The following is a 19,331-nucleotide window of genomic DNA, read 5'->3' on the forward strand; positions in this document are numbered from 1 at the left end:
TGTGTGTGTTCTGCGGTGGGCTGGTGCCCTGCCTGGGATTTGTTCCTGCCTTGTGCCCTGTGTTGGCTCCAGCAGACCCCTGTGACCCTGTGTTAGGATATAGCGGGTTGAACGTGTAGCAGTACACAAGATAGTTCCTTTCAAAAAGCTCCTGATTGCTTAAGAAACAAACTGTTAACCTGAACACTGATTGCTTTTCTTGTAGGCAATTTTATGGAGCATTCACGAAAGTTCTAAGAAGAAATATGCATATGTTCTCCCCAACACTATAATAAAAAAATTACAGCCAACATATATTTTACAACGCACAGTATCTGGACACATGAAGAAATTTAATGTTTTTGATAGAAATTGATACCTTTTTATACAATACAAACACATTACTAGTGTTGGCTGTTACTGTTTGTCTCCAGGATGCTGACCAGTCATCTTCCATCCAATGTCTGTTCTTTTGCCTATTTTAACCTTTTCTTTTTATTTGCCAGTTTCAGATATGGCTTTTTCGTTGAAATTCTTCTTCTAAGATCAGCATCCCAGAGTCATCCTTTCACTGTTGCTGATGACACTGGTATATGGTGTGTATTTAAGGAAGAAGCCAAATGAGGACCTGTAAGGCATTTGTTTCTCAAACTGCACACTACAATGTTCTTATCCTCTTATGCAGTTGTGCAAATGGGCCATCCCCTTCTCTTTCTCTCCTGGTTAGATCAAAAACAAAAAAAACAGAAATGAAAGCTGTTTCATTTTGGCCATTTTTGAACCCAGAATTATACTTTAGGAATACCAGTACCTTGAAACCCAAGTGATTAGAGTAACAGGTGTCAGCGCTGCTAATGTGATTGCAAAGGTTTCTCAAATAACCAATTACCATGTAAACCTTTCTGATTAAGGTTAAGCTAAGGGAGTTGACAATTAGGAGACAGAAGGAATATGGCTGCTTAAAGTGAGGCATTGCTGTCATATGGGAATATTGAAAATTTGTCATTTCAAGCAGTACTAGTTGTTTGCAATACTAGTAATGTCTTAACTGTATTTTTATCAACTTAATGCTATCACAATAATAAAACGGTATTCATTGCTATCAAAAACATGAAAAATTCTGAGCAAGTCCAGACTTTTAACAGTACTGTATGTCGGCCTTTGTTCAAACATTTTCTATAACAGATCTCGGGCAATGCCACATAGCTCAGATAGTGTACAGCAATGTGATTTCCTCACAATTCAGAGACATATAGCTTATTTAATTAGTGCAGTGGTAGTGAGTGTAAGCTTGTGCTAGATTGGCTACTTTAGAAACTTTGAAAAGAATTCTTAAATGCTTAAAAGTTGCAATACTTTCGACTACTTAATATCAGTTTTCCCACATTCAATTGTATATTCGAGCATTCACGTTCATGTTTTAACAAGTGTCGACAAAAGTGTCCTAACTCTTGACTTAAAAAAACATTTTGTATTTGCCCTATCCTTCACTCTGTCAGTGTATCTTTACCTTACTAACATGGCGCACGTTGTGTAAGCCTGTTGCACGCAGATCGGGTAGCGACAAAGCCACACACACTCTTCTTAACTTGAACTCCTTACATTCCGTGACCAGCGGAAGCATTATCGCGTCACCGCCTACTTCCTTGTATCCCATCGTGCAATGCATTAAACGTAACCACCGCATTTCTTAAGAAAACCTTCGTTCAAAGAAAACGATAAAAATGGCAGATGTATTGGATTTACAAGCTGGAGGGGAAGACTTCCCTATGGACGAGGATGGTGATGGTAAAAATATGCATTAATTATGATTAAAAAAAATTGACTTGTTAAGTTTTTGCTGAGTATCAATGGATTTGGCCGTTTGCTAATTTATTTTACCGCTTGGGCCTGTGTGATATGGATGTGTACAGAACCGCCGGTAGTGATTTCGATGTCCCTGCTGTGAAAAAATAAAATCGACGACTTCCTTATGCCGTAAGTTTTGTCACTTGATCGAGGTGCTGCGTGTGTGTGTGTTTTTAACTGCCCTGCTGTTTTATTCAGTTGCTAGTATATACGCAACTGTAAATACAAGTGAGTCACGTGTGTAAATAAAAATACATTTCAGTCTTTACCTTTATCACAGTTCTTGCATGATTTATTTCGCGTCCACGTTTTTGAACTGTTTATTAGATAGAATGTACATTACCGGCCTTAAGTATGCGTCATTTATGTATCAGTTTTTATTTATGCCTGTAAGTAAATTTTGCATACAAGTAGTTTTTCCTAAAATAAGTTACCGCACATATGAGACATGCACCTTGCATTAAATGTCGATATGTTCTTTCATACGTTACTAAAGTCGCAGTACTTTACGAAGTTATAATATAAAATGAGTACATTGTTAATCAAAAATGGCAGTCTGAGTGAAAGTATATTTTTTTTATATGCTTGTCCTTGTACTCAGAAATGTTGGACCAGTAGTGGAATCAGTAACTTCATGTAAACGGCACGCAACCGTGCAAGGAACGCAAGTCCTTACTAACTAAACTCCATTAATATTTTAGACGTTACAAATATTTAAAAACTTCAAAAGTAGTACAGTCAACTGTGTTCGCTCTTGTTTAGAGCCAACTAACAATTTTAGCAGTTTCTTCTTCACTTGCATCTTTGTTTTGTGAAGTTGTTACACAAGGCATTCTAGTAATACACCATATATGTTCCAGTGATATAAGAACATGAACACTGGTCTTCCAAAATGTGTGTACTGTATATGTGAAAAATAATTTAATTATTCTTCACAGCTGCTAAACAATAGTAGTTCTAGTAATTAATGAAATATTAGAGCTCTGCATGTTTACCTTTTTGTAGAGACCAGTTAACTTGTTTATCTCCATGCATGAAGAGAAAAAAATAATCCAGTGGATTAACAGCACTGTTGTCTGATGCCGGCAATGAGACACATTGAAAATTTAGCTTTGCTTTTTGCATATACTGTAATATAATGAAGCATTGCCTCGAGCCCTCTTAATCAAGTTGAGTCTCTGGCCCCCAAAGACTATCATATGAAATCAAAATTTGTTACATACAAATTATACATACAGTACAATAATTAGTGATAGACTTAGTTTCTCAACTCCAGTGACTGTGCATTTAAGAAGTATATAAAAGGACAGTGACAATAATACATGGCTTTACATATCAAAAATCATTAATGGAATTATAAATCTATGATAACTTAATGTAAGAGAGTTAACAAAGGGCATCATGTATTTATATGTACTTATTCAAAATGCAGATGAACTGTGGGGAAAAAGTTCCTCCCCATTCTGTCTGAACTGGGCTTTAGGCAGTGGAATAATTTACCTGACAGCGGCACAGAAAAGAGGCCATTGTTTGGATGGCTGGTGTCATGGATAATTTTTTATTTTTTTTGCCCTGGTCAGACGTCACTTGATGTGGATGCACAAGTCTTTGCTTGTTTTGCAGTCTTGCCGAGTGCTGTTCCCAAACCAGGCAGCAATTCTTCGTGTCAGAATACTTTCAGTGGCGGATTTATAAAAGTTCTTCAGTACCTGGGAGGGCCGCCTGAAATACTTGAGGCATTTGATGTGGTAAAGATGTTGTTATGCCTTCTTTACCAAGGTGTTGGTGAGTTTGAGTTGGGGTTCCTGCATCATATGAAAGCCAGAATTACATGATCAATGAGGCTAATGATGGGGACAATTCCTAATCTTCCTTTTTGAAAGCGACTCTGGCTTTGTCTGTTTTAACCCAATCCAGCACCGTAACAACAGATGTTTCCAAACGAATCTGCAAAAGAATGAGATTAATATGAAATATTAATAATTTGTAACCATAATAGATGAGGAGCAGGGAATCTCAACATTGAACAAATTGTCTGTCGTTCTGTCCAAAAGGCCAGTCCTGTTGCAGTACTTAACAAACACAGAAAGCGAACGAAATTTTGAAAATATTGCACCCCTAAATGACCAAATGAAGACGTATTGTAAAGATGTATTAAGATCTTGTAAAACGTGACATGTTCAGTGTATTGCATTGTTGCTTTAAACTGACAGTGATATGAATCCTGTGCCACGCTTTTCATTTTTTTGCTAAAGGCAGCTTTCTCCACAACATTGGAGATGCCACATATATATTGACAATGCAATAGTATACACGACGATTAGAGCAATCTGCATAAATATGAAGCAGTGTCAGCCCTCAGAGGTTGTCTTCCCAGGACAGAAATAAGTTACCACTATTGAAGAGTTTTTTCCACAGAGTCACAGGTAGTGAAACCTGATAAGCAAATGTGCAACATTTCTGAGCAATAATTACTGATAATACGCTCTCAAGTGTAACAGTTTACCTAGCTTCATCTCTTCTGATGAGTCCCTCGCCTTATAGAGAAATATGTCTGAAGATTCTCCCTTCCCTGAATACCTGTACCTGTATGCTTAATAATGCAGTTTTGATTGGGGTTCTGTAATAGAGTAAAACTACTACCCTAAGTTCTTGTCTATAAGCCGCGGCTTATCTAAGGAAAAAAGTTGTGAAAATGAAAAAATAGAATATCGGCTTATACATAAGTCCGGCTTATACATCCATCGCGGGGGTTGCGTTCCAGAGCCACCCGCGAAATAAGAATATCCGCGAAGTAGAAACCATATGTTTATATGGTTATTTTTATATTGTCATGCTTGGGTCACAGATTTGCGCAGAAACACAGGAGGTTGTAGAGAGACAGGAACGTTATTCAAACACTGCAAACAAACATTTGTCTCTTTTTCAAAAGTTTAAACTGTGCTCCATGACAAGACAGAGATGACAGTTCCGTCTCACAATTAAAAGAATGCAAACATATCTTCCTCTTCAAAGGAGTGAAACAAACAAATCAATATGTCTGTTTGGCTTTTAAGTATGCGAAGCACCGCGGCACAAAGCTGTTGAAGGCGGCAGCTCACACCCCCTCCGTCAGGAGCAGACAAAGAGAGAGAGAGGGAGAGTTTGTTTTTCAGTCAAAAATCAATACGTGCCCTTCGAGCTTTTAAGTATGCGAAGCACTGTGCAGCATGTCTTTTCAGGAATCAGCTTTACAAAAGATAGCAACCTGAAGATAATCTTTCAGCATTTTTAGACGAGCGTCCGTATCGTCTAGGTGTGCAAACAGCCCCCCTGCTCAATCCCCATACGTCAGGATCACAGATAGTCAGCGCAAGAGAGACAGAAAAGTAAGCCGGGTAGCTTCTCAGCCATCTGGCAATAGCGTCCCTTGTATGAAATCAACTGGGCAAACCAACTGAGGAAGCATGTACCAGAAATTAAAAGACCCATTGTCCGCAGAAATCCACGATATATATTTAAATATGCTTACATATAAAATCACAATTTAAATGACCGCTACGCGCTCGTGTTGACTCGGTGACGCCCAGAGCAGAAAGAACGCGCTCCGGCCGCTCCAACCGCGCCATGCGGGGAGTGAGAGAGACGCCAATATCTCACACTCTCTCCCCCATTAAAGAAATTAAATGGGCGCGAGTGAGACCACTGACCTCCCTCCCTTCTATTAGTTATAGGTTATAGTACGTTCGGCTTATCCATGAGTCCGGCTTATCTATGATACGATTTTATTTTAAAAATTCGTATGATTTTTGGTCTCCGGCTAATACATGAGTCCGGCTTATAGACAAGAACTTAGGGTATATTACTTATGTATCATATTGCGGTTCATATGGTTGATTGCTTTTAATATTGTCTGTAGCACTTCTTACCACTAGCTTAGTTCACCTTTTTCTCTAGCCTTATACTCATTTCAGTACACTGCTGTATGAAAACACAGGATTGCTCCCATATAAATTGCTATAGGTAAAACGTGTGCTAAATGAATAAATGCATTAAGGGATTTCTCAGTGTAAATGGATGTGTGGGTTGAAAATATATCTATCAAAACACCAAATATTTTTATCTTTTACAGAGCACAACTGCAGAGTCAGGATGAGATGGTCAATGATTTTAGTTTACTGCGTATTTCTCTGATAATTCACTTTTATAACGACTCGTCTACAAACACTCTATAATGACCATTGCTAGTTATTATATGTTGGGAAAATATCCAGACTATTTTCCTTTTGCAGCAAAGCAAGTGGTTTCATTTGTGTGAAACTGGGTTCTTCCTTTGCTGTGCTCTATGCCGAGTTCATATCTTTTGTATTATCATTTATCTGTGTTTGTGTCTGGAAATCTTTTACCACCGCAGATTCTTTGGCACATTTGCTTGCAGCCTACACACCACTGCAACCTGTCGCATGTCATTTGCTCTTGGAAGTGTGCTGTTAGATTTTCATGTTTTAAAACTGTGATCCTGCCATAAAATCTATTTTACAGGCCAAACTAGGCTTGTTGCAGCAGCACTTGAACATTATTGTGTCTTACTCCAGACTGTATAAAAGCCAGTAAACTAGTCTTGAATTTTTGCTTTTCCATTCCTGCCTTTTGACTCTGAATGAGCAATGTGCCTTTCAGTCACAAGTTAATGTGCTGTGCGATTCACAGCTGCTGTCTCTGAGATTTTGATTTCATTTGCACACAAGACTAAAAAGGAAAAAAAAAGTTTTCTGCTCGTACAGGGACTTGCGTTTCTGTGCAACCATTTTTTATAAAGACGCGCTAATGTTACACATGAGTGCAAGTGTGTAATGCAGCACTATAATTTAGCATCAAAAAAATGTCTATTTGTATGTTGTACATGGAAAGTGAAAATCTGATTTACTAGCTAGTGGCTATTGACACATGGTTTTTTTTTTTTTTGTCACTTATTGTAAAACTCTTGCCACGTATGCTAGCATTTTATTTGTATTGTAGGGGGCTGGATTATGTTCCAAATTATTCCTCAAATCAAACAAGAAGTCATGTCATTATGCCCAACCTAGCCAATCTTCTGTTCATATATCTGTATCATATAACGCTGAAGTAACATTCAACTTATAGTGATGACAGTAAGTCGTACTTCTCCACAGAGCCTGTAACGATGTGTTTCCTGTTTAAATTTTTGTGTGTCTTTGTTGTGCTCCTGTGCCATACAAGGTCAGACCTACACATTTTCTAATTAACAACCTGTTCTTTTCTGCATTCAGAGTAAAGTGCTCCCAAACTCTGGAAATCTTCCTTTTTTCAAATGTGTTCACAACTGAATGAAGTAGTGGTGCAATTGCATTGCACAAGCTAAGCAGCCAAATGACAATCAACTAATCGATGAAGTGATCGTAGCCATTGTTTTTAGTAGTCGACAGTTAATGGCTGTGTTCTAATGTGATCAAATAGTGATCTGATGGATGTTGAATGAACACTCTTAAAGGTTTTTTGATTTCATTAGTATTGAATAAACAGAATGCAATGCTTACTTGGGTGCTTAAAACAAGTAAGGAAGTGTAGACAGATTTTACTGAATAACTGTTTTACTCATTTACTCTGTCAGTGATGTATCTTACTAACATCTCTCTTTTCTTGGCAGCTGCTAATGCTGTGTCCCACCTCTTTCGGTGGATATGGCAAAAAAATTTTCAAGACCTGACACCAAAAGCTTTTCCTCTGCTGGTGTGAAGGTGGTTGTCCTCTGTTTCTCAAAATTATAGACGAAGGTTGATCAGCTGCTCATTGCTTGAGTCATAAAGGCTTTTAAAGATTGATATGAGCACATGTAATTCTATATTGTGCAAGATGACTGCAATTCAGCATTTTAGTATTTGATAATCAATTGGTATTCTTTTTGAGATCCATGATTTTTCAGTTCCTCTTTTTGGATTAGACCCCAGATCAACTAAATAAACAGGCAATCCAGAAGTTAGTGGACTCTGAGTTATCTTAAGTATGTTGTATCAGAGTGCAAAGCCAAATGAAATACTGTATATGCCGTGTGTCTCAATGATTTTGTCATAAGTGCTGCATGATATTTTCTTTTTTTAACTCCCCAGATTCAGGCTTTGTTGCACTCTGAAAGAAACATCCACCAAAAAGGCGGTTAAATGTTTTTTCATGAACTAAGTACAGATTGATATAGTTTACTGAGCAGTTATTATACCAGAGAAAAGTGAAAAGTTCTGCCATTAACATCAGTTTTCTGTTTCTCCATGCAAAAATAGTAATTCACAGGAAAATAACATGGCTTCAGCCACCCACCCCAGTTGAATTCCAGGGAACATGCAGCTTGAAAATGAAGGAAAGATAAATTGGGGGTTGTCAAAAGTTAGAAGCTGTTGAGTATTGCATTTAAATGTTGATGGGTGTGCTGTAAAAACTGTTTCATGTAGTACCTTTTGTGTTTTAATTTGTTTTCCTCATTTCTTCTCCAGAAAGTATCCATAAGTTGAAAGAGAAAGCAAAAAAAAGGAAAGGCAGAGGCTTTGGTGCAGGTAAATATCTTTGTTATTATGTATAGATTGTACAGTATATGTATGTCTGTATATGTTTTCATACATGCACAATATAATTTTCTACAGTGAATTAAAATACATGTAAATGGTTGTGTTTCTATTGAAGTGTCCTTTTCATTTATACAGAAGAAGGAGCACGATCACGTGTACGTGAAGATTATGACACTGTAGAGCAAGATGGTGATGAACCTGGACCTCAAAGATGTAAGTTTATATTTTGCAACTATGAGTTGCATTGGTCCATGACTACTGTTTCCACCTGTATAATGAGTAATGTACATAATAGAATTACCAAATTTTAGAGACTAGGAGAACAGTTTTCCTGACATTTTAGTGTTAAAATATTTTTTGTAGTTAGAGGTCTTTTAAAAATATTGTTAGCAGGCCCACTTTGAACATTAGTATTTTATTTAAATCATTCTCATTTTTTATGCAATGTGTCAGTCAGTTTTGAGAATAGTGGAAGCTGAAAATGGAAATATCAGTAGAAACCATTTCATAGTAGAAGTCTGTAGATGTTAAAGCTGTGGATTACGTCCAGGAACCTCTGAATCACTACACAAATAACAGAGAATAAAATTGGGATTTAGAAATTTTTGCAAACTTATTACAAATAAAATGCATCTCATTGATGTGGGGGGGGGAATTAAATAGCTGAAAGCTGCCATCTAGGAAAATGTGTAAAAAGTGAAGGATCCAAATACTTTCTTGAGGCCCTGTAGTGTATATACCACCTCACAGTAAGGAGACCAGTGTTCATGTACCAGATCCTCCCTCTGGAGTCCACATGGGTTTCCCCCGGGTGCTTCAGTTTCCTCCCACTGGCCAGAGACATGCAGGTTATGTGAATGGGAAATGCTAAATTGGTCCTAGTGTTTTGGTGTGTGGAGTTGTGTGTGTTCATTTTGTAACAACTGGCGCCTTGTCCAGAGTTTGTTCTTGCCTTGTACCCTATGCCGACTGAGATAGGCTTCAGCACTCCCCACAACCCTGACATGATATGACTGAAGTTAACCTGCAAACCTATTTTTTAGTTTAATTTTTATCACCCCAGAAATCTTGTGGTGTCTTTGATATATAAAAAAAGGAATACATTCCATCTCCATATACTAGAATTAAAAATGCATTTTAGTACAGGTAGTTGCATTACCACTGTGTTACTCTGAATACATTGAATTTTTCAGTCAAGGTTTTATTAACTTCTTTACTGAAATTCAGATATTTTGCAATCAAAAATATAATCAACAATAGAGAACTTGGAAAGTTTTACCTCAGTTAATGAGTTTGAAAGTGTACCTCTATTAATACTAGAATCCCTGAAGCTTACAATTTTTTTTGTTTTCCCTGACCTCTTTAAATTTTCCTGACGTATGCCAAGAAGCTCATAGCTCCTTATCACTAATAACCCACTTTTGTTTTGCAAATGTGTGGTTTAGAAGAAGCCTGCTACATCCCCACCCCACTGTTCAGTCAGATGAAGGCATCACCCTGTTGCAATCCTCACAGCTGAAGTCTACAATGATCTGTGTAAATATAGAATGACGGAGGAAATGTGAGGCAAGAAATGCTGAGGCTAAAACAGAAAATGTTTGCATATGTTATAGTAATAACATTTTGACATGAAGTATAGGATGTGTGAAGACTGAAGCCCAAATATCCAATTAACTTTTCACAAAAGGTGTAACAAAACAAGTATGCCTTTATTCAAGACTAAAATTGAAGAAAAAGAAACTGCTTAATTGACATGTTGCTGAAGCCCAACTATCAGTTGGTACAAAATCTTTGCATTCGTGTGTGTTTGCCCATTTCATTTTTAACCAGTTGTCACAGTGGTAACTCTGTTCTGTTTCAGATCTGCGCTTACTACTTGGAGTGCTAAATGTGCAGATGATGCAGAATTCGACCCTATTACCTAGAGAGTGCTAAGTGGTAGCTTTTCCACTGTGCCCACTGCGTAGATCTGAAACAGAATATCATTACCACTGTAATGTATATTATGTATATGAAAACTAATTTTTCTTATCCTCTCCCACTACCAAAGCTGTAGAAGGGTGGATTCTGTTTGTGACTGGAGTTCATGAAGAAGCTACTGAAGAAGATATCCACGACAAATTTGCAGAGTTTGGAGAAATCAAGAATCTTCATCTAAATCTTGACAGAAGAACAGGTTATTTAAAGGTATTAAAACAACATTCAGTAGTAGATTACACGTAATAACTGTTTTCAGTCTTTGTAACGCTAAAAGGTGGAACATATAATTATTGCAATTATGACTAATAATGTTTTATTTACTACAGGTACAGATAGTGTTAAACTTAAATTATAAATCTCTTGCTCTGTTGTGAAGGCATATATTATAATGGCAAAAAAATTCTCCTTTCATTGACTGCTCCCAATCCAGTTTTAATATTTAATATAATTAATTAATATAATGGTGACCCAGTGCCTCTTCCCCTATGTACTTTTAAAAATCTTACATTTTGGAATTTCTTTCCTTATTAATGAATTAGTTTTATTAAGGCAAGATAGCATGGGTATAAATAGCCAATTTTGTAGAAGGCCATTATTTGTGATTGTAGTCCTTAATATATCGAGAGCAGTTCTACTTAGTAAAGGAATGACAGTCCATCATTACTTTAAGAAATGAACGTCAGTCAAACTGGAAAATCAGAAGACTTTTCAAGGACAGTAGTTGCAAAAAACATCAGGTGTTATGAAACCAGCACTCATGAGGACTGTCATTGCAAAAGCAGACTGCCACAGAGGAAATGGTTTAGAGTTGTCAGTCTCAAAAATGTCCAATTACTGTCTCTTGGATTATATCCTAAAAATGTGCTTCGCAAAGTTCAAGCAGCAGTTATACACAGATCAAGTATTCACGAATCAGGTGTTCATGGATACAAAGGAAAGACTTGCTTGGGTTGAGAAACACTGGGAGTGTCAGTTCTGACCCAGCATTGACTTTAATGAATTTTCCTCTGCATTTAGAGCAATATATTTGATCACTACCCACTAAAACATCCTATATGTCCTCTGTTCTAAATTTGAGATCATTGGTTTGACAGGTGTAGATGGTAAATCAATATAAAATAGGTATGAGGTGAAAAATCCTGACAATTGGGTCACCTAAAAAGGGGTGATGGGATTGGGTCAGAAAAAATGCGTAAAGCACAGTATTTCAAGACCATATAGGGATTAAACTGACTTGTGCCATTTGATAATAGATGCAAGTCATTCCAATACAATATTTTCTAGTGTAAATTCTAAAACAATCTTAAGAATATGCCTTTTTTTGATGAACTATAAATGGTGTAGTGCTGCAGCCAATTCATATATGGCTGTATTTTAGGTGTGTTCAGCACTAAAAAAGGTGTTCTTTTGAAAACTCTGAAGCAGCAGATTCTGTTATGTGTTTTGAAATGGTACGCATGTCATGTTGTGATTTTTTTTTTTTTTTGGTAGGGATACGCTCTCGTAGAATATGAGACATATAAAGAAGCACAGGCTGCTATGGAAGGTCTAAATGGCCAAGATTTGATGGGTCAGCCAATCAGTGTTGACTGGGCTTTTGTACGAGGGCCACCAAAAGGCAAAAGGAGGTGAGTAATATGCTTGTGCGCAAATGAGCTTTGTTTTCTTCAAGATTAAACTGAATCTTCCATAAGATGTAGTAGCACTTTACAGTTTAGGCAGTAGTAACTTTCTCAGATATGCAACCCTAATTATCCATATTACTAACCGAGAATGCTAAACCGGATGATGGACGCAGGCACATCCGGCAATGGGCCGTAGCTGCAAAAAGACGTACTGCGCAGGCGCAAAAAGAGTCCGTGAGGGTCGGCTGAGGAGCCGAGAAAGGCGGATAGAAGAGGGCGAGAGAGGCGGATGAGGGGCCGCGAGAGGCGGACAAGACCACAGAAAAAAGGAGTGAGCACAGGAAAAATTGAGAAATGAGGCGCAAAGAGCACCGAAAAAAGGAAACGGCACATAAAAAAGTATTCAAACGCAAGCAAAGCACGACACACATTGCACACGAAACTAGACCCAAAAAAAAAAAAGAAAAAGAAAAAAAAAGAGGCTCGCGCACAACAGCAAGGCACCGGACGGGACACACACCAAGAGGGGGATACAACAAGCCCATGGAACACAAAAAAAAGAACACAAAACCACCCCACAGACCCTACAAGCAAGGGACGGGACACACACAAACAGGGGGATTCAACAAGACACAGGAACACAAAAAGAAAGAAGACGCTCGCGCGACAACAATCCTCAACCCCCCCAACACACACACACACACACATCCATAAGAAGTGACACCCAAAGCCACATATTCTAAAGTGAACATCAACACCTTCACACTAGACAGCATAGGTGTCAGCATTGGTGGATCTCCTTACAATAAAGCACTATTAACCGTTCAACTGCAGAAAAAGAAACATATTAACAGTGACTGCGATCCTTCTTATTACTTATCCATATTTCGCATGCGGAGAAAGAAACAAGTCATGAATACACGGTCACGGGTACAAAACGAAAAGGAAAGGATAACAGGAACAAACACACGAAAACGAAAGAAACAACAAAATAGACGGCTATGCAGCATAGGTGGATCTCATTACAATAAGGCACTATTAACCGTTCAACCGCAGAAAAGGCTCCATATTAACAGTGAGTGCAATACTCCTTATTACTTATCCATATTTCTAAAAAAAAAAATGTCTCGACTCCAAAAACGCAAAGCTCAACTAAAGCTTCTAACTAACGATGTACCTAAAAGTAAAAACTTTATGAACTGCATTAGATCCTACAATGGTTCATTTGCTTTTGCATATACCGGAGTAAATATCAGGCCACCAAAAGGCAATGGCCCATACTACTTTCGCATATGTGCACAAATACTGCATCGCATTGGAACAGTGCACCCTGAAACATATCAACAACGCAAATATGCACAAATCTACATCCTAGATCCACATGACGCAAACTATCAATCAAAGTGCTGCATCGCAACAGGCATGGATTCAAAACGAAACACCTCCCGTCTCAGACATACGTTAATGGCAGCGAAGGCTACAACGGGCTTCTCACACAGCACAGGCAAATCGATTACAGCTCCAAAACAACACGTCCCAAATACTACACATGCAACAACGCGCCTCTCAAACGGCACAAGAAAAACATACACCAGTAAAATTAATTCGGATTAATGAATGTCATTTGCAATCATTGTCATTCAGTTCACTTCCCTGAAGAAACAACTGGCAATACAAGTAATACATTTACACGTTGTTGTCAAAAGGGTCAAATTAGACTGCCTTCTTTACATTCATATACTGAATATCTACAGAGGCTTATAACTGACGATGTACCTGAAAGTAAAATCTTTATCAACTACATTAGATCCTACAAATCGGTATCCACTATGAACATTAACGGTGGCACTGCACGTGACATCCGTCTTGAAAAAATGTTGTTTATTGATGAATGTTCAATGGCATGAAGTCACTTACTCAACACCATTCATAAACTTCTACAAACGTTTATGAATAATAATATTCGATTTGAAGGAAAGGTACTTTTATGAGGAGGAGATTTTAGACAGTGATTAGCTATTCTTCCAGATGCCATGCACTCAGCTATTGTTCAGTGCACCTTAAAATACGCAGTACAAAACGAAAAGGAAAGGATAACAGGAACAAACACACGAACACGAAAGAAACAACAAAATAGACGTCTATGCAGCATAGGTGGATCTCATTACAATAAGGCACTATTAACCGTTCAACCGCAGAAAAGGCTCCATATTAACAGTGAGTGCAATACTCCTTATTACTTATCCATATTTCTAAAAGAAAAAATGACTCGACTCCAAATGCGCAAAGCTCAACTAAAGCTTCTAACTAACGATGTACCTAAAAGTAAAAACTTTATGAACTGCATTAGATCCTACAATAGTTCATTTAATATGCACAAATCTACATCCTAGATCCACATGACGCAAACTATCAATCAAAGTGCTGCATCGCAACAGGCACGGATTCAAAACGAAACACCTCCCGTCTCAGACATACGTTAATGGCAGCAAAGGCTACAACGGGCTTCTCACACAGCACAGGCAAATCGATTACAGCTCCAAAACAACACGTCCCAAATACTACACATGCAACAACGCGCCTCTCAAACGGCACAAGCAAAACATACACCAGTAAAATTAATTCGGATTAATGAATGTCATTTGCAATCATTGTCATTCAGTTCACTTCCCTGAAGAAACAACTGGCAATACAAGTAATACATTTACACGTTGTTGTCAAAAGGGTCAAATTAGACTGCCTTCTTTACATTCATATACTGAATATCTACAGAAGCTTATAACTGACGATGTACCTGAAAGTGAAATCTTTATCAACTACATTAGATCCTACAAATCGGAATCCACTATGAACATTAACGGTGGCACTGCACGTGACATCCGTCTTGAAAAAATGTTGTTTATTGATGAATGTTCAATGGCATGAACAAACGTTTATGAATAATAATATTCGATTTGGAGGAAAGGTACTTTTATGAGGAGGAGATTTTAGACAGTGATTAGCTATTCTTCCAGATGCCATTCACTCAGCTATTGTTCAGTGCACCTTAAAATACGCAGACAATTGGCATTGCTTTCAAAAGATACAGTTAGTAAAAAAGATACGATGTCCAGAACCAGATCATAACAATTGCTTATTACAACTGAGAGATGGTACACTCACCAATACAGATGGACTTCACCCACATATTATTACAATTCCTCAAGCCTTTATCTGCAACGACTTAGTTACAGAGAGATTTGGAACAGCAATCTCATTAGACCAAATGCCCCTTTTAACACAACGCACTATATTATGTCCAAAAAATATTAATGTGGAAAACATAAATACCCAAGTCATTCCATTACTTCCTGGAAAGACACAACTCTTTCTAAGCTCTGACAAACTTGACTCTGATCACAACAATAACCATCTTAAATGACCTTACAAGTTCTGAGCTGGAATTACCTTTTACACTTAAACGGCGTGTACAAAGAAATTTTCAAATAAACCTTTAAACTGTGCCACACACTTTATTGTTTGCTTTCTATTTGCATCATCTACACCGTCACACTATTCTATATCTCATTCATACATCACGCTCTTTGTCATTCCCAACACCAGGGGTTGGCGAGCGAAGCGAGCAGGGGGCGGAGCCCCCTAGTGGTTTAATGAAGGCATCACTTCTACAGAGGATATCATGATTGAATACTTTCTAGTTTAATCTAACATGGAACAAGATGCAGCCTGTTTTATGCCCCTTACAAAAGGAGAATAATTAATAAATCAGACTCAACATAATGTTTCCTCAGCAGTGTCTTCTTCATAGTTTATTCATAGCAGCATAAGAAAATAACATTTTCAGTATTCTGTTAACACCTGATCTCTCTTCAGCACTTTATGTACTTAACTTTCAGCAGTTAATCATTAGTGCTTATATTCTACTCTTCCTCTCTATCTATTAAACTTTCCTTATTTCTATATATTTCTGACAACTATTTAGATCATATTGTCATTCTTGTGCAAGTCTTCTAGGGTTCTTTCCTATTTCTTACAAACAGTATTATGTACTAGTATACATAATAAAACAATGTTAAATATAAGAAATGCTGCACATAGGAATCAAATGCAGAAAAATATACAGTGCATCCGGAAAGTATTCACGGTGCATCATGTCCAATCAACTGAATTTACCACAGGTGGACTCCAATTAAGCTGTAGAAACATCTCAAGGATGATCAGGGGAAACAGGATGCACCTGAGCTCAATTTTGAGCTTCATGGCAAAGGCTGTGAATACTTACGTACATGTGCTTTCTCAATTTTTTTATTTTTAATAAATTTGCAAAAATCTCAAGTAAACTTTTTTCACGTTGTCATTATGGGGTGTTGTGTGTAGAATTCTGAGGAAAAAATGAATTTAATCCATTTTGGAATAAGGCTGTAACATAACAAAATGTGGAAAAAGTGATGCGCTGTGAATACTTTCCGGATGCACTGTATGTTGTGTTATGTATTCAGTGCTACTTTTCTTTTTCTTAATGAATTTCTTAGTTCTGCTTATAGACATAACATTAAACAGTAAATCTTTAAAACTGACTCACTGCTTTATTTAAAGTCTTAATAGGTTCCTCTCACACATAATGAAGCAACCTTACAAAGCACAATCTACTAACAATGCGGGCACTGGAAAGTTTTACATCCTAACTGGTAGCGTTACAAACTCACTCGACGTGCCCCTTTTTCCTTACAAATGCGATACTTAAGACTTTTCTCGTATTACAACTAAAAGCCTGCCAAAGTGGCATGCGCTCCTGCATGCTGAGTATTTGCAGAGTGTATAATAACAGTGGCAAAAATGAAATATTCTGTGCTAGGCTAGAATATTTATCCTGGCTTATTGACCATATGTAAATGGTATTTGCACGGTTATTTATTTTTTTTGTAAATGTTTGTCTTTTAAATATGTGCAAAATGGAAATGATAAATTAAGCTCAACACAGTGTTTCCTCAGCTGTGTCTGCATAACAAGGAAGGGAAACTGAAAGAGCACCCTGTATTGCATCTGGCATACCCGCTGTAACATCTATCAATCCAAAGCCGCCATGTTGATTCCTGTACCACTCGCATAGAAGAAATTTTTCATTAAGCATTCAGACCTTTTAACCATAAATGAATTCAGACTGCATGAATGTATCCGTTTAACATTGTGCAATACTTAAGACTGCGTTTAAACTTGAAATGTTTTTGATACAAATTTGTATACAGTTATCTCAGTCTGTCACACCAATCTTGGTTAAAACAGTTTTCATTGTGACAAGTCTATTGACAAATCTTGTCTTATTTTTCTGATTAATGACACTGTGAGGCTTTGTCAGGCTCAATGGTATACTTTGAGAATTTCAAACTTGTAGTTTGTACTTTTTTATAATTGGTAAACCTGATGTGGTTAGGTGAAACCCACTGCATTTTACCATCCTTTGGCAATAATATTCACCTCAGAGCCACAGTACCATACGTCACCACAGGTCTACATGACCAGTTTCACAGTGGAAGTTAATGTTAGGGTTAGATAGATGGATAGATAGATAGATAGATAGATACTTTATTAATCCCAAGGGGAAATTCACAGAATTAGGGTTAGTATGGTTATCATACAGTATAACATGTTAGATAAAGGATTAGTGTCATTAATGTGTAGTATAGATGTGCAGTGACGTCAATTCCACAGTGAAACTGGTGTAGACTTGCAGTGCGGTTCTGCAGGTGAATGCTTCTGTTTTTTTGACATTTTGTGTCTTGCCAGTCCATGTTTTTACATTATACAGATTGTCTCGGTTAGACTAGACAGGACACAAATGTACTCAAGTTGGAATACTATGGACAGTTTGAGTGGGTGAATTTAAATATTATTTATGCAGTGTCTAAAGTGTTATCAGCGTCCTCCTAAAATGGCTTTTTTTTTTTTCTTCTCACCCCCCACCGGTGCTGCTTTCCTTCCCTTTGGGTGTTACTGTCAAAGCAATTCTTATTCCTGGCCTGCCATTATGTATCTGAAATAAGTCTCATTTACTGTTATCTGACTGTGAGTTCTTTATAAGGTTAAAATAAGCAAACCATTTGTGATACGAGCATCTATTATGAGCTATAATTTTTTAGCTATGAGCTATTATTATCTTTTTATATGATTTTTGATGTCCACTCTAATTAGATGAGACCATTTTATATGTGTGTATTTTTGTCATATTTTGATGTTGTATAGTTCTAGATGCTGCGTAAAGTTCAATATATAATAAAAGTATCAATAGCATTTTCTTGATTCAAGTCTGGATTGTCATTGCAGTAATAATAAAACACTTAAACAATTTTTATGTAATGCATTTTGTTTTTTTGTTTTGCAGAGGAGGACGAAGGAGAAGTAGGAGTCCAGATAGAAGACGACGCTAAACCTTTTTAACTTCAGCTCCCCTTCATTTTTTATTATTTTCTTTTTTTTTTTTTTAATTTTTATTTTAAAAGTACTCCTTGTTAACTGAAGAAATATGAACAGAGCATGGTTTGGTAGTTCTTGTGAAACATGTATGTGTTTTCTGCAGAATAGAATCTGCAGAAAATCTCTATTTTTATGTTTGCAGTTAAATAAACATTTTTGTTAAGATGTCAGTTTCTAGGAATATGAAAATGCTTTTTTCTGTTTTTTCCATTATGTTTACCTCATCAATTTGTCTGTAGGATTAAGTAGGTAAGTGTGCAATATTCTAGCATGAGCAAGTTTTTTTAGCATTTAAAAAAATGATCACTATATGCTTTAATTGAATCACCTGTCACATTTCGGGCTCTAAACTAGTCATTTAGTAAAAGATGAAGTTGGCCCAATTTCAGCAAGTGTTTAGTGACCTACTTGGAATTGGTTATTGCTTTCTGCTGTTGTTGTGTATACTTCAGGAACTCGAGTAAAATTTGTTGTAAAATTTTATTAGCCAAAAACTGTATAGAATTGAATTGTTGCTAACTATAAGGTTTAGCTTAACTTTCTCAAGGCTGTTGTCAATAAAAGTCAACATAAGCAGATAGAAGGCAGAACCTTTTAAGCGTTGACAACTGATGCCTAGAGTGTATTGTTAGATTATCTGTGGGATAGCAACAAACACTGCAAGATAAGTATACACTTTGTGTCTTCCCCTTTGTTAAAATATGGCATCAAAACCAAGTCACTGTAATCAAAAAATAATTCGCTTGTAGAAGTTCCGAGTACTGCTGATGACTCAGATTCTGCAGTGCCAGAAAAGGATTAAGAGCTGGCAGAATAAACTGGAGAAAGTGATATTGATAGTACCGGATTATTCCTGAGTGTGAGATGTGTT

The 19,331-nt window shown here is 37.1% G+C and overlaps 1 protein-coding gene across 1 annotated transcript; it reads left to right on the top strand.

Annotated features, from left to right (window-relative positions):
- The first annotated feature begins 1,610 nt into the window (after window positions 1-1,610).
- On the top strand, window positions 1,611-18,630 carry rbm8a (RNA binding motif protein 8A). The gene is made up of 6 exons (XM_028794008.2): window positions 1,611-1,767; window positions 8,313-8,372; window positions 8,520-8,597; window positions 10,435-10,571; window positions 11,856-11,992; window positions 18,369-18,630. The coding sequence occupies exons 1-6, from the start codon at window positions 1,704-1,706 to the stop codon at window positions 18,412-18,414; spliced, it is 522 nt and encodes a 173-aa protein (XP_028649841.1). The 5' UTR covers window positions 1,611-1,703; the 3' UTR covers window positions 18,415-18,630.
- Window positions 18,631-19,331: the final 701 nt, after the last annotated feature.

This window comes from Erpetoichthys calabaricus, chromosome 2 (genome assembly GCF_900747795.2).
Source record: "Erpetoichthys calabaricus chromosome 2, fErpCal1.3, whole genome shotgun sequence".
NCBI lineage: Eukaryota > Metazoa > Chordata > Cladistia > Polypteriformes > Polypteridae > Erpetoichthys > Erpetoichthys calabaricus.

Excerpts from the sequence above, each read along its gene's own strand:
- rbm8a (XM_028794008.2), top strand. The coding sequence starts at position 1,704 with ATGGCAGATGTATTGGATTTACAAGCTGGAGGGGAAGACTTCCCTATG. Across the intron at positions 8,598-10,434 it reads TGAACCTGGACCTCAAAGAT|CTGTAGAAGGGTGGATTCTG; the intron begins GTAAGTTTATAT and ends CCACTACCAAAG. Across the intron at positions 11,993-18,368 it reads CCACCAAAAGGCAAAAGGAG|AGGAGGACGAAGGAGAAGTA; the intron begins GTGAGTAATATG and ends TTTGTTTTGCAG.